We start from the raw sequence: 16,194 nt of genomic DNA on the forward strand, positions 1-16,194 counted from the left end.
AGCAGACGAAATGGACATGTCCACTAGGTGGGCTCTTACAGAATACCTCCCCTGGTCTTTATTTATATGCGGAACACTTTCTTTTTAAAGAAACTGTCATACCTGGGCCCTTACGACTTTTGCAGACAGGCTGCGTGGCTAGCTAGAGGAACACTAGCAGTGAAACAATTTTTACCAAAAACAATTTCGCTATAGTTAGGTAAAATGTACGCGATTACTCACTTCAGTGCTGAATATATAATTGCGAAATTGAAGCCGACAAGCGGTGAGGTCGTTTCTGCTTAGCAGGAATCCTGATACTAGCTCGAATTTGGTATATTTGAACTTACAGTCTACACTATAGTCGCCGGGAGGAGAGGAGCCGACCAATTGGAGCGCGCGCCGGGGAGGAGTGGGCGAGGCACCAGGTTATAATAGCAGGTGTCTGCGCGAGCGGCGTCCACTGACCATCTACCACAGCGATCACAAGGCTGTTCTTGTAAAGAGCAAACAAAATTAGCGTAGCTTGCACTGGAGGCACAATGCTAAAGAGACAGCTAGGTAGCCTCCATGCAAGCGCTGTAGAGACAGCGGAGCTTATGGGCACCTAGCTAGTCCTGGCTTTCGGGCTAGGCTAAGCACTACCAAGTCCTCCTCCGCATTTCCCGTAATTTATTGATTATTGATCGATGATCTATTAGCTATTGATTGGCTATCGATTGGCTATCGCAAGGTATTGGTCACGCTAGACATAGCCAGGCTCAGCTTCGCTACTTCACAGGGGTATGTGCCATTGCGCTTGGACCCTTTCTACACTACCGCCAGGACCAGCCCACATTTTTTCCCGACGCGTTACGACCTTACGTCCGGCTTAACCCCATGACCACTTCGGACTAGTACAGCTCGTCTTTTGCCGAACTTTCCCGAAACCGTTTTGGACGAATGTAACTCGTCCGCTCGAGATATCTCCGTTTGAGCGTTTTGAACGAGACACGCTCGTTCGCGGGCTAGTTGGTGTGTCGCTTCGCCAATGGCAGCACTGGGCAGGCAATTTTTCAACCGCCATTTCACATTTCTTTGGGGGGGGGGGGGGGGGAACTCGTGTTTAAAAAACTGGCGTTGAGATGAGGCGACGTATATGTTTCTGGTCCGTCGTCGCGGAAAAGAAGCATTTCGCCGTCGTCCTGCTCTTTGGACGATAATGATTCAGAAACCGAACTTTAGTTCATTTCTGGAAGCGAAACAATAGCGATGAGCTTGAAATTGGCAGTTCATCAGATGAGGAAGACAGCTCAGAAGGCACTATTGCGAGTGCGCATCATTGGCGGCGCATCGGTGCGGAGGACATCCCCAAGAAGGCTTTTCGGTTTCCGTTTTCGGCCGTCCCTGGTAAGGCAGGGACGGCCGATATAATGTTCGATATAACATTGCCTGATGACTTGATAAAACTTAGCGCTCTTGCTCTGTTTTTCTTTATTGTTGATTACCAGCAGGTAGCTGGCCTCCTTTATCATTAGCAATAATAAAATTAAAATGCTAATTTGACTTAGTATGTGCTTTAATTTTTTTTCAGCATCGAAAACTTGCTTTTCGGTAAAAATGTTCAATATCATTTTTTTTAAATAAGCAGTTTGGGCACGGAAACTGTCAAAATAATAAAACGGTTAAGGGGAAACAGCTCCGCTGTTAAAGCACCCGACGTGACACCTGCGAAAATCGAAGCAATGGGAGGGATTAAACAGTGAATAAAAGCGTTTTCCACGCTACCTTGATGTTCATGTCGCACTAATGAAATGCAGTCAGTTCCACGAAGGGACATCCATCGAAACAACGGAGATATATATGGCCGTTCCTTCGGTCTAAAACGAAGACTACTACAGCGAAAAAAAAAGAAACATATGTGACAATTACAGAAACAGGACGACCACAGCTCCGCTGTTTCGACAGATTTCACTTCGTGGAACTGACTGCATTTTTTTTTCACTTCGTGGGCCATATAATGATTTCGTATTTATAAAGAATAACCCCCTCAGTAGTTGTAGTGGCGGTTTTCCACAGCTTCGCTGCACATCAAGTTCCGCAGGGCCGGAATGCTGAGTCATTTTAGGGGCGAAGCTTCTTTAGAGTCTATCGTTGTCCGTCCGGCATCGTCCGTGCTCACATCGACTGCCACGCCATCTGTCTGTCATGAATGAAACGTTGCATTCAACAGCTCAACGTCTATACACGAGATGGCGCTGCTAAACCAGGACGGGAGTATTGCGGACTAAGATGTACCGAGTCAAGTACCAAGGTATAGACACGTTGTGCTGTGCGTGTGGAGAAGAAGAGGAAACGGCTGAACACCTCATACTTTTCTGTAAGGGGCTTAACCCTACAGTGCAAGGCAACGGGGCTGATTTTTTCAAAGCATTGGGGTTTAGGGACAGTGAAGGCAAAATAGACTTTAAGCGGGTAGAAATAACCAAACAGAGGTTATCTGATTGGTGGATAAAATTAAGGCAGGGGTGAAATTTCACCCACCACAAAGTACAAATTATGTTAATAGCCATGGCTAGGTGGCGTATGCCACCGCCCGATTTAAAGGGTTCAGCCTCATCCATCCATCCATCCATCCATCCATCCATCGTTAAAGCCCCTATATAAAAAAAGTAGCAGTCACGCTTTGAAGAATGCCGCCGCCTCCTCGCACACCCTGTCCGAGGCCGACGCCGCGTCGGTATTGGCCTAATGGCATCACGTGGACCGTCGAGCCCCCGGGCGCTGGCTGCGTTTGTTTACGATCACGCTCCATCGCCATTTTCGCCCGAGAAGCGTCTACCGACTGGCGAGAAGCACAACGATAGCGGCGAACAGTCGGCGATCGTCGAATCTGATCAGCGGCGAAAGATAAACAAGTGCACGTGTTTCGAGCGGTGTAGGCGGCGCAACGGTCGAAAAAGGAGCGCGAAAGAGAGGAGAAACGAAGAGGAGGGAAGGCGGAGGAGGAGAGTGTCGCTACTTTTTATATATAGGGACTTTATGGCGCGTTCCAGACCACACAATCTCTTTCTGCCATGGACGAACGCAAGGCGCGGCATGCTGCGGCTCAGCGTCTACGCAGACAGCACAGCAAGCTACTCCGGCGGCGAGGGCGCGGGGGGAAGCATCGGCAAAGTGGCAAAAACGCCAAGCGGACCCGGATTTGAGGGCGCGGGAAGCGGCGGCTCGCCGGCAACACCGACAGCAAGCTACCCCGGAGGCGAGAGCGAGGGAAGCGGCGGCAAAGTGGCAACGCCGACAACAAGCTGCTCTCTTACGGTGCATCTCTTACGACTACAAGCAACCCATGACCACGAGGGGAACGTGCATAGACCTCGTCTTTGCAAACTTTAGGATGTATCCGCCAGAAAAACCGCTGACTCTGCATTTCACCGACCATAAAGCAGTAAAATCGAAACGCAACCCGGAACTCAACGCGATATACGCGTTATGAGCAATAAAAAATTTGTCGCAGTTTCACCCGAAAGGCGAAGCATCAATTGCGATAGCAAATTAATAGAGAGCTATACAGAATAAGGATAGTAGTTTTGTCAACTGTATAAACTTGGACATGCAGGAGCACCAGCAACGCGCAGAACTGTTGTCGACGCCATTGGCGTTTTGCCCGCGTTCGCACCGAACGCGCGCGGCGTTGGTGACTGTTGCCGGTGCCTCTGAGGGCGGCGGCTCGGAGGTTTTCGACGAGATCAGAACGGGAAACTCGTAGAGCAGCGTCGGAAGTCTTTACCACCTTCTCGCCTCGCAACGTTTTTATATAAATACGCATTTGGTGCCGCAGCTAAACGTCGCCTCCCCTCCCTCCCTCCCTCCCGTCCCCCCATGGCCTTTCGCGCGACAGAAGTCGCGTTTGCTCTCCATATATGGTGATTTTAAAGGATTCCTAGAAAGAGACGCTTAATTCTGCAGCCCTTCAGGGAGCACGGCGCAGAACGCGCGTTTGCTCTGCGACATGCGTTTGCTCCCCGTGAAAGCACGCGTCCCTCGCGTCCTTACACTCGCACATACAGCGTCCGGAGCGCGGCGGCGATTTCATCGCCGTTGACGTCATACGGAACCTTACGGCGACGGCGACGACGACGCCGAAGGCAGAAATCCGCTTTGGAGTGTCCATATAATTGCTATCGCAATAAAACACAGTGTATATACTGTACACCGCGTTGTCACGCGTTTACAAGCGCGAGTGGGGCAATGTCAACGGTGATTTTACGGTATAATGATCCCCAGTAGGGAGCCTACATGCAACTAAAACGGCGCTTGCATGTAGGCTCTCTAATCCTCAGTGCTTCGCCCCACTCATCATGATTCACTTCGTGGATATGCGGCGATTTATTAAAATAAAATTTCTACTAGCGACTGACGGTACCTCTTTCTCTAATGCCTGCTGCTGCGGCATCGCGATAAAAGGCATGCATGCGGTGCTCAACTGCATTTCATTGTATGTTAACTTTTTGGAAAATAATAAGACTCAACGAAGTTTGGAAAACAAATTACATAGGTATAACCAGAAAAACCATGGAAGTTACACAAAATAGTATCTCCATAGCGCTGCTATCGGGACTGGCTCCATTTGCAACACTGCTGCATATGTACACGTGGAGCTAATCCTTTATTGGTCCCCCACAGGCACGCCTAAGTCGATTTGTCCGTCTTCAAAAGAGCGATTCTACTCGCATATTAGGTCTTGATTACACCTATGATGGCATATCAGACTCTGCGTAGCTTTCAATTTCAAGGATATGATTTACCCCTATTATAAAGAAGGTACTTAGCGCAGTCTATTTTGCGGCAGTGTGTGGTACGTTTGTCACGTTGTACAACCACCATTACGGGTTGCAGTCCCTTCTTGGTTCCTTCTTCTGGTCGGGCAGCACAGAACTGGTCTGTCGCGCGGCGCTTGGGCAAACACGCTCTCGTGGTGGGTTCGCGTTCCCATCCGTGTCTGTCCGCTGCCGGCTGCTTGCTCTGCGATTTCTGCTCTGCCCTTTACAGCGTGATCAGTGTCCCGCGCTTGAACTTGCCTATTTCCTTGGCACAAAAATCCGTTACCTCTTATGGGGCGTGCACTTGAATCGCGAGCCACAAGTGTTAAACGCACCTTCATTTTACTCAACGACCGTGGCATTTTATCGCCACTTACAACAGGTATGTCCTGATGAAGATGTGCTCGAAAACCGTGTTGTGGATACAATGTCAGCCTTACTGCTTCCTCTGGTACCTTCATCGCACCGCGCACGTTCCAATAACGTGTCGTGGGGTGTGATAACGGTGTCCTTTCTGCCTGGCCATCTACGCGACTTCTTGTGGCGTCTAGGGTGGCAAGTGCTCCCAACGCTTGACAGTAGAGCGGTGGGGCATGGTCGCATCTTCGATGTGTGTCTGATTGCCCCCTTCAAGAATCCAACAAGCATTTGCTACTGCAATGCGTCGTTGCTAGGGTATTCTCGAGGGTCGTGCATTCTGGCTTCCGTGGCCTTGGAATTTACCGCTTTGTGACGTCTCGTCGCTGCTCACGCGGCCGCTTCGCGCGACATTTAATTGCTGCGGGGGCCTTTTGTCTTTGGCGTAACCGGTGCTAGGCAGTAGTCGCGGGACATCGCCGCCGGGCTCTGTTCCCGTTTCTGGAGAGGCTGTACTCTGAGCTACTATCGTTACTGTCACAGGAGTTGTTCTTCCTTGGGGAAGAGTTCCTTCGGCAGTGTACATGCCGTTTCCGGTCAGTTGCTGATAGACGCGTGGGTTAATTTTTGACCAGCCTGAAACTTGCAGCCAGGCCATCAATAGTATTATGAATGTACATAGTACGTAAGTGCCCGGGATTTCTGTGTGTGCGTGCTCTCGTATACATAATTTTTGTATATACACATCTCATAGCATCCCTACAAAATGATGTAAAGTGCCTCTGTCACATCATCATTGTACATAACCACTGTGTACATTGTATATACTCAACATCATTTTATATATTGTTACAAATACTTTATGTGTAACTGCGCATTTCGTTTTCCTTTTCTGTTACAGCAATGGTATAAACATCCTTTGTGAATATCACTAGAATAACCACTCAAAAATCAGTAGTAAGTCTCGAGAAATAGCAGTTTCGCCCGAAAAGGCGAAGAATCGATTGCGACAGCAAATTAGTAGACAGCTATAGAAGTAAAAATAGTAGTTTTTATCGACTGTATAAATTTGGAACCATTTGTTAACTAAATTAACAAGCATGGTGTCACGTGCGCACACGCAAACATGAACACATCTCACTCGATGACCACACACACTCGCTGTCGAAACGCTGGAGTGAGAAAGCGCCTCTGGTGGCGGCCGCGCCATACGCAGCCGCCATCGGAGTAGAACGCCCACCCTCTGCCTTCCCTCCCCCGGTGCCCTGCACGCGACGGAAGGCGGCGTGCGGCGATGGCGTTATTGCCCTTGGCCTTTATACGGAACATCACGGCGACGACGTAAATGCGCCTGGAGTGTCCATATAATTGCTATCGCAGTAAAAATGCCTAGCTGTGACAATCTGCTATCTCGCGTTTAATAACGGCGGACTGCAGAGCGAAAACAAAAGCGTGGAAATAGCCATAAGAACTCGTGGGCACGCGTTGATCATTTGTACCTCAGCTCTTCTCGTGTCGTGAAGCTATTACGAATTGACTCAACTTACTCAAATTTCCACTGGCGCGTCGTTGCTTATCTGTTTTTATTGTCTACGTATTCTTTCACAATCGCCCGCTCACAGCGAGATGGTAGAAAGGACTAACAGACACTCAGCAATTAGCAAATTTGATGCAGTATCCCCGGTTCCGAAATGCACGTGCAGTCGAGCGGCCCTACAACGAACGTCTGTACAGCGCAATGACCTCTATAATGAATTAATAATTCTGTTCCGGTTATATTGTGAACTGTGAGGTGCGTGACATTTACAACAAAGTGACCTCTATAACGAGTTATTATGGAGGCCCCAAGCACTTCGTTATAGTGGTGTTTAGCTGTAGAAACTTTTTATGTATTTTCTTCCTGAACAGCGAATGCTGTGCGACTTTTGCTTGTTTAGAGGAATTATCCTCTCAGCTGGCCACTTTTTGCAATGATTTCGGCTTGAGAAAACACTTTTGACGGCATTGCACGCGAAAGTCCCTGAAGTTATCTGCGTATTCCAGTTCGCTAACACCGTTCTTCATTTGCAGTGCTAGAGAGATTCTGTAGAGCGGTTATGGCTTTTTATTAGTTTCGATTCTTCCTTCAGGCGACAAAACACACATATGCAGATTACCGTCAACAACTGTCTGACAGGATAGAGATACAAAATAAGAACGAGTTACCAGCTATCCTAGCTTGCGTATGTAGTTTTTAGGTCGAAATAGTGGCAATTAGAATGGATAATTACAAAACACGGTGCTAGGTGCATGGCTCATTCATTGCGAAGTATGCCAGCAGCTCTCAGCATCCTTGAGATATTCCTAGATGTCGCCATAAAGACGCTAAATCTTAATGTTGGTTCCGAAACTATAGATCTCGAAATAAATTCCTAGGGTTCGCATCACTGTCAGCCAATGTCATCGCAGAAACACGGTGCTCCACCGATTTGCTGACCATACGTCAGAGCCTCTCCGACCAACCAGTGAGATTCGAAGGCATCGGTGTCTTTCTCTCTCTCCGGTTGACCTACTTTCTGTCCGCTGGCTCCGCCTCCGTGGAAGCCCTCATTTCCTCACTACGACGCTCCTCAGTCTATCAGAGGAGAAAGTCCAGCCGCCGACCACGAGAACTGAGAAATGAGGCAAAGAAAGCTATTCGATTTTAAAGATATGTGAAGGAACCATCGACGAGAACAATCAATGTAAACGAATAGCCAACACAAACGAACGAACAAACGAGGAACGAAAGCGAGAGCGAGAGGGCGACAGAACGTAAGTTTTTCTTGTTGATTTCGACCCCGATTACCAATCATCTATAAAAACGACCGAATGAGTCAAAGAAAGCTATTCGCTAAAAAAAGTTGCAGTTTCGCCCGAAAGGCGAAGCATCAATTGCGATAGCAAATTTACTAGTAGAGAGCTATACGGAGTAAGGATAGCAGTTTTATCGACTGCATAAACTTGGATCAATTCGCTTACTAACTGAATTCAAAAGCATGGTGTCAGCGCGCACAAGCAAACATGAATGGATCACACTCGATGACTGCAGACAACCGCTGTCAAAATGTTGGCGTGAGCAAGCGCGGTAGCAGCGAGCGAAGGTTCGTGCGGTCTATCGCTTCAACGGAAGCTGTGCGGCGAAAGCACAGCGCATACAAATGCAGGAGCCGTGTAGAAGATCGCTTTCAAGATACGGTGCGCTCGACCGCCCGCCGCCGCGCAAAGTACAAGTACGCAGTTGCTCGCAGAGGAGAAGCCTTATCCCCCTCCCTCCCGCGCTGCCTTCCCGCTTTCCTCATTTCGCCTGCGAAATTCCAGTTCCCCTTGCGCCCGGTCGCAAGATACGCATTTGGTGCCACAGATAAACGTTGCCTGCTCTCCCATCCCCCCACGGCCTTTCGCACGACGGAAGACGTCGCGTTTGCTCTTCGCCGTGCGTTCGCTCTCCGTGAAAGCGCGCGAGAGAAGCGCGCTTTCACTCGCACATACAGCATGCGGCACGCAGCGACGATTTTATCGCCGTTGGACTTTGACGACGGCGACGGCGACGGCAGAAATGCGCTTGGAGTGTCCAAATAATTGCTATCGCAATAAAAACAAGAAAAAAGAACGATTAGAAAGAAACACTTCAAAAAATGAAGGGGAGTGGGCTACTTTCTCACTACTTCGAACTTCGGGTGAAACTGCCAACTTTTGTTATTGCGGTTGCATTCGGCGTTTCTAACGGACGCACCGCATTCTCTGTCGCAGGTCGAGGAGCGACGCGAGAAGAAGCGGGGCTCCGTGGGCGCGGTAGGCGCGGTGGGCGGCGGCGGTGCCGGCATGGTGACCTCGTCGCAGGGTCTGGTCGCGGGCGGCGCCGCGGTTCCCGCCTCGGCGGGCCTCATCGGCGGCGCCGGCCTGGTGGGCGCCATGCCGCTGCTCGACGTCAGCGACCAGGAGCTGTCGTCCATCGAGAGAGACATGCGCAAGATGTACCACGACCGGTACCCCAGGTGAGGAAGCGGCCACGCCGATACCACCGACGGGGCACCAGCCAGTTGGTGCCCCCTTTTATGGGCGATTCGAACAAAGTAATGTAAACGAGCCACTTAGCCTTCCGAGACCACGTGTGTTGAAATCTTAAATCACCTAAAGTCCGAGATAGAGTGCCCGCTAAGTTAGCGATACACGCATCCAACAACGTGAAATCGTTAAAAATTATCCCCAGTGTTCTAACTTAGCCTATATCAGTACCATTGCTGAGTTTTAACTTTTGTTCTGAACGCTCCGCAGTGAAGAGACCACGTTGACATTATTTCCGGAGCGGTCCCTCATCATCATCCTCGTCATCATCTTCATCTTCGTCGTCATCATCGTCGTCTTGGCAGTCACGGGAAGCGGATCCAGTGAGTAGACCATTTATTTACCGTTTAGATAACGCTTACGACGGTGGACGCTCTCCATGATGGCACCTACTGCTAATGTCATCCGGGAATCCGGTATTAACATTTCTTGTAGTCTTCCTTGAACTTAAATAAGCTTGAACTTAAAGGTTGTTGCAGCTTTCGTTCTGTTGACTGCGCTATATTGTTACACAAAGGAAAAAAAAACATAAAATAAACTGACTCACATGTCAGTCCTATTGGTCATTTGTGTAACAGTATAGCGCAGTAAACAGAACGGTGTCATACCAACTAGGCCCAGTAGAAGTCTTACTGCAGTCTTCCTTGAACTGCCTTCTTTGAACTTAAAATTGCTCCAGCAGGTGGCGTTGGAATGTAGCTTATTTATTCCCAGGCTCCGCAGTTCCGGCGCGGAGTTAAAAAAAATGAAACTCCAACCTTTATTATCTCTTCTGATAATCAACCCGTTACAACGATATTAACGAAAGTGGAGTTTTTAATTCATTCTTCGGAGTTCTTAACTGTTTTAGTCTTTCTTTGAATGTCCTTTTATAGGGACATTAAAGTAAAGTAATAGGTCGTGTAGTATAAGATATGTAGGCTTCTGTACTAACGAATTCTTCGTTCGTAGCGAGAACAGAGCTTCTGGAAGCGATTGCATGACGAAAAATCACCTCTTTCGACTAGGGTATCTCTCACGTGACGTCAGTACTGGCTGCTCCACAGAAAGCAGGAGAAAGGGAAGGTCACGTGGTGATTACGTCATTTCGTTCGCTCTGACGCGAGTTATTGAAATTTTAACTTCTTAATTCTTCTCCAGCTTCTTAATTCTTAAATTCAATGCTAATCTTTCCTTTCTTTTTCTTTTTTTACGGCACAATGTCATACTTATATTGGCACTCAGAAAATGATGAGAGGCGAATATTGTATCGATCTCAGTCGGCTCAATATATTTTACTTCACTGTCCGAGATGTATGAATTGGTGGCTCATTCCTGTCCTCTTTTTGCCTTGCAGAACCAATGGGAGGAGTGACCACGGCGGCAGGCGCATTCGGCTCGCCTGGGCATCCAGGCACAGTACCATTTCTAAATTTTTCCGAAGCCTTTGAACTACCGCAACCCACCCCCGAAAAGATTCAATAAAACTCGGCTTTGATAAAATGGAAACGAGGTAGTACAAGGTGCAATTGATGACACAGCGACGACCCGTCGACGCCAACGCGCTAGCTAGCGTATCGGGAGCTGGTTTAGCTTCTCATAACCAGAAAGCTTTTTCTTTCTTTTTTTTTCTTTGTTGCCCGGAGAAAGATTATGAGTTATACTTTAGTGTATGCAGTACCAGCTGAGAAACGCCTTAAAATGACTTTCACGTCGTTCGCTGCGTCAGGATGAAATAGCTTTTGTTGGGCTAGAAGTGCGAAGATAAAACGACAAACTGGCAGGATGAATTTGTGGGACAGTTATCAAAAAGCGACCAGCACTGAAAGTGTCATGTTCTATCTTTCTTCTTTTTTTTTCGCAGTATGTGTATTGGTCTCCAAAACGCAATTCCAATAGTACTGACAGCTTGTGAAACATTTGACGTAAGAGAAGTGAACATTACAATTTCAGAAGTGTAAACTGGCGCCCTGTTTCCTGTGAAGTGTTCAGTAACGTTGTAAAAACCGCGTGCTTCTTACGAAAGATCAACGATGAAGCGCTGAAGCGTTGAAGCCCTGCTGTCAGGTAGCCGGAAGTGACGTCAATATGCAACTACTACTTTGTCAAGCGTTGCGTACCGATTCGTGTGCAGAATTGATCTGTAACAGAACCGCAACAAGGAAAAAAACAGCTCTATTGCGCGGCAGAGACACTTGCGCGGTGAGCTTGTCACCGAGTAGTTGGCAGACAGGCGTTGTGCCGATTTCGGTGGAAGCTGCCAGCCTGCTCTCTCGCTACTTTCCTTTTATTATGCATTGTATATGTGTTTTCATATCGAATAATAGTAACAATAATGACGGGAAGAGAGGAGTGCAAGATTTAGGCGATTCGCCGGTGCACACGACTCGGTAATTTCATTTAAAGCGGTAGCCTGGCAAAAAAAAAAAAAAAAAGCATTACCGAGTTTTCTTATCTTTTATTTTCACTGTTTTTGTAGTCCGCCTAGTGAATTTCCGCAGCACATTCCGTGTTAACTTTTCACTTAAGCACTCCAATTTATTCCCACAAACCTGACGTCACGGAATCATCAGGCATATAAGTAGAATCAGATTGTATCTACAGTAGGTAACGTACTTTTTTTTTCAGGTACGGTTGTGAAAAGGCATTATTGCACCTAATCTCTATGTGATTAACATTGGCATCACATCCATGTTGTACACTCGGTAACATGATGCCCATTCGATTTTAAGAAGCGATATTGGAAAAAGAAATCGGAGTAGCTTGCACTAGTAGCACAAGGCTAAAGACACAGCGGAGCTGATCGGTTCCTAGCTGGTCGTGGCTATACGAAGTGATGCTAACTTATACGAAGTAATGCCAAGTGATGCTAAGTTATACGAAGTGTATAAGCATTTCCTCGTGGTCCGTGGCACGAGGGAACGCCTCGCGAAGCACTTGCAGTCCGAGCACACGTAAGGGAAGTGGGGCGAAAGCTATGCACAGTGTGCGGGCGGCGCGCAGCAGACGACATGCCGGGATGTCGTTACGACGCATGCGCAGTAGCGCGCAGCTCGTTGGAGCTCGGTAAGCCGCCGCCAGAAGCGCCTGCTGCAGTCACGGACACCGGGAGCGTTCGGCGCTAACGCGGGGAAACGGAGAAGCGCGGATAGCGTCGGCAGCACCTCTGTGCTTGCCTTGTGGTTCTGCTACAATTTGTTTCTCTATCTCTCTCGCTCTCATTTTCTTTTTCTCTCCCGAGCATAGCGCGCGACGCGCGCACTCTCTCTCTCTCTCGCTCTTATTTTCTCTTTCTCTCTCCAGAGCATAGCGCGCGACGCTCCGCGAGGTGGTTGCTAGGCAACGCAGTGGCAGGCGGCACACATTGCGGCCGGCTTAAACAGCTCCGCTGTTAATAAGATAAAGAAATCAAGTCCACGCCCTGTGAGAGTCCTCACATGGTTCAATTCGAACATGCGGACGTTGATAGACCACTTAATACAGAGCGGGGAAATACAGTGGCTTTTGCAAGGAACCGTTGAAATGGCGGAGACGCTCGCTACGACGTTTGTAAAGTGAGCGGTCAACAGTACACGTAGAATTGTCCAACAAAAGTTCTGACAGGGAACTCTGGTGCTTGCGTAAGCTCTAAGCAGGGCGGTTCAACCAGTATTGGGAATGATGGTTAGTACACGGACCTGCCTAAACTTCCATCCTTCTGGCTTAAACCGACTTTGTGACATTGCAAGCTGATCATCTTCAGAATAATATGGCGTTATCAATCGAAAAATTCGCAGTGATTATGCGCGTCCACAATGTCTTACTGCCCTCAGCGTTCAGTAGAAATATAATGGCTTCGAATTTTGATTAGGCCCATAAAAGGTAGATGAAACGTAGTAAATTATTTATTTGCAACGTGACAAATTCGTTTTGAAGCCAGAAGGACGCGATATTAGGCAAGTCCATGTGCTATAACCTTCATTCCTATGCTACCCGTACCACCATCTTTGGGCTCCCATAAAGACTTGCGACATAGTTCGCTCTAGTAATTTTTGTAAGAAACTAGATGCCTTCCGCTCACAGGTCAGACGCAATATTCCGACGACAATCTTCGTGAGCCAGAAATGAAGGTAGCCTCGATCGCACGCATTACTGTAGTCGTTCGCTGACTAACCATTCCTGGGGTTCTTAGATTTAGGTGCACGTTAAAGAACCCCAGGTGGTCTAAATCGTGCCTAATAATCAGGACTGGTTTTGGCACGTAAAACCTCATAATTTAATTTTTTAACCATTCCATTAAAAAATATCGGACAGTCCGCCTGCCTCGTGTCGACGCCATGGATGCACATGCGCGCGCAGTACAATTTTTTTTTTTTTTTTTAGTGTTGTGAAATGATTTTGAAGTTGGGTCGATTTATTGTTATAAGGTGCTCAGTGATAACAGTGCACAGACAATGTGCGCTTAATTCTTAAAATACTGTCTTCGCTGAGCTCTTGCTCAACTTTGATAGCTGCGACGCGCGCATTGGTGTGTTCGGCAAATTGCCCATACGGGCAGAGAATGCGCATGACGTTGTGTTTTGGTATAGCCAGTAGAAATGACTACCCCTAAGAATTCATTGCTCCAAACAGAAACATAACAGCAAGAAGAAAATGCACCCCTGTCATTTTTAATTAGTTTTCTAGTAATGCCCTCAGGGCCGAGGACATTATCAAGGGGAGGGGTGATACTTAGTTCAATATCTTACTGTACAATATTACGTATTACAATTCTGTAACAACGTTACATACAAAAATAAGTTCCCCATGATAGTCTAACCCGGATATGTAGAATCTGAAGGGGATCACAAAAAAGTTAGATGTATAGGTAATTCGATATATAAAATGCAAATTTTATACAAACATTTTCAAGGGGATTTTACTGCTGTTCATTATACATAATAATTCGTTATATGTGAGCTCGATATATCCGGGTTTGACTGTACAACGTTAGCTAGAGTAGAACGAGGCAACATATGATTGGTGATGGTAAATGTGGATCCGGAAAGGGTGGTTCCAGGCGATCGACGTGCTGTGAATAAGAGTCACTGCAATATTTGCTTAGACATTGCTAAGTCCAAGCTTTTCTATGCGGTCAGTTGTAGTCGCGACGTAGGAAACTGGAGTGATAAGGCTGTTGGGGAGAGATGGAATGTGGTAGTACATTTTGTGAAATAGGCAGAGGCGGAAATATTTTCGACTTCAAGTAACAGGGGGAAGCTGCATTAATGCTTTCATAGCGCTTATGCTTGCGTGGCGGTTGTAGTTTTGATGAATGAAACGAACAGAACTATTTTGGGCTAAGTTCCAAAATAATTCCAAGTTTGCCGCGTCACCTTATAGAAAACGGCGAAAAAAGGAACATGGAGTCTGTGTCAGTTTCCAAGACTTTACCGGTGAAACCCGAGAGTCGATACATCGAGCATGAAACCTGTGAGGGCATTTCTGGGAAGCTCGCGATATTGAAGTACACTCGTCGCATTCTCTCGACTAGATTGTGGCTTGCCCTGTGTTACGACCGCTTCTTCGAGGCTCGTAAATCCGCGTGTCGCAGTTTAATGAGCACTATTTCGTGGCATAGCATTCGGTGGCCTTATTGTACTGCTTGCGTTCAGCGACATCACGGCTTCGAAGTTCGCAACACTGGAGTGACGATTTTCATCAGCAGACGTGGCGTTTGGCGCATCAAGGGTTAGGCCGCAGCTGCATGTTTCGCCACTGAAAGCGGGCCATCTGAATTCTGAATGTATGCTCAAATCCAAAGCCAATATGTAGGGCCAATAGATAGGAAATGCGCTGTGAATGAAGAGGGCTGGGCTTAAATGAGGTGCTTCCCGATTAAGGCTGCCTGGCGTGTTTCCTTAGGTGTACCTGTCTTCGTTAAAGGCGGCTTTGTCATCCTTTGAGGGTAAATTTTATATGGTTATAGGAATGGCCCCTCGAGGTGTCCTTTTGTGGCGGCGGCGACAATATTCGGAGGAAGAAATTGGAATGAGGATGAGTGCTGGAGCATTGCATTTCTAGAAGGTGCATTCGCTTTGCGTGCGCTATCGCAACTTGCCAGCACTCATTCGCGCTCCGATTTCTTCTTTGAAGATTGTCAACACTGCCAGCAGGGCCGCCAAGTAGCGTCCATCAATTGAATGCGTAAAACCAATGACCCCGCTAGAATTACAAGGCATACCTTTTACGAAGATAGTCACCAAAACGTCGGGTCAGCCTGTCCAAGTTACTTCACCGTGGTTTCCTTCTTTTTGCACGGAATCGATTTTAATAGCGATCACCGCGTCGAAGGATTTAGGCCATTGTCACCTCGTGTCCTATACGTCTGTGTCCGGGCCGTCGCATTGCGTTCGGGACGGTAAATGTATACGAGTTTGCGCAAGTGTACGTCTCTTCCAGGAGGCGACAATGCTTCCAGGCGATGCATCACTATACGTTTACTGTGCCATATTTGTCAGAAACAAATAATAAACCCGCAATAATTGCAGCAACTGCACTCGATTGCAACTCTCCCGAGCATGTATAATGTAACTTTCAAGCAAATATAGGGACCGAAGGCCCGCTGGCTTGGAATATCGCTAAATACACGTCGGAGCAAACACCGTAGGATGCCTATGATATTTTTTCATTAGTCGATTTGGAGCGGCCGCCGAAATCCTGGAGCGAGTGCTCAGATTTCGCCAATCTGATAAATCTGCCAGCGGAGAGCAAAAATGCTCCGCGGTGGATCATATACCGGAAGTTTTTGCACACACGCAAGCTGACTTCTGCTCTGTACGTTTCCATGGCAACCAGATTCGCCGCACCACAACGGGTGGAAGTGACGTATGTCCTCCCGAATCCGCGTCTTGGTGGCGGAGCAAGTAAGAGCGATCCGGCGCGGAGCGAGTTGATCCGAAACGATCAGTGGAAACCGCGAAGACACTCCAGATCAACCAGTGAAGACAGGTTTAACTACGTTTATCTAAAC

The 16,194-nt window shown here is 47.7% G+C and overlaps 1 protein-coding gene across 1 annotated transcript in view; it reads left to right on the forward strand.

Annotated features, from left to right (window-relative positions):
• LOC119446193 (membrane metallo-endopeptidase-like 1) overlaps positions 1-16,194 on the forward strand; it is an 87,144-nt gene that overhangs the window by 17,444 nt on the left and 53,506 nt on the right. Inside the window, exons 4-6 of the mRNA XM_037710554.2 lie at positions 8,910-9,154; positions 9,435-9,547; positions 10,561-10,617. Coding sequence (XP_037566482.2) covers positions 8,910-9,154; positions 9,435-9,547; positions 10,561-10,617 — 415 coding nt within the window. The remainder of the gene's footprint in view (positions 1-8,909; positions 9,155-9,434; positions 9,548-10,560; positions 10,618-16,194) is intronic.

Source organism: Dermacentor silvarum, chromosome 3 (assembly GCF_013339745.2).
Source record: "Dermacentor silvarum isolate Dsil-2018 chromosome 3, BIME_Dsil_1.4, whole genome shotgun sequence".
In the NCBI taxonomy this organism is placed as follows: domain Eukaryota; kingdom Metazoa; phylum Arthropoda; class Arachnida; order Ixodida; family Ixodidae; genus Dermacentor; species Dermacentor silvarum.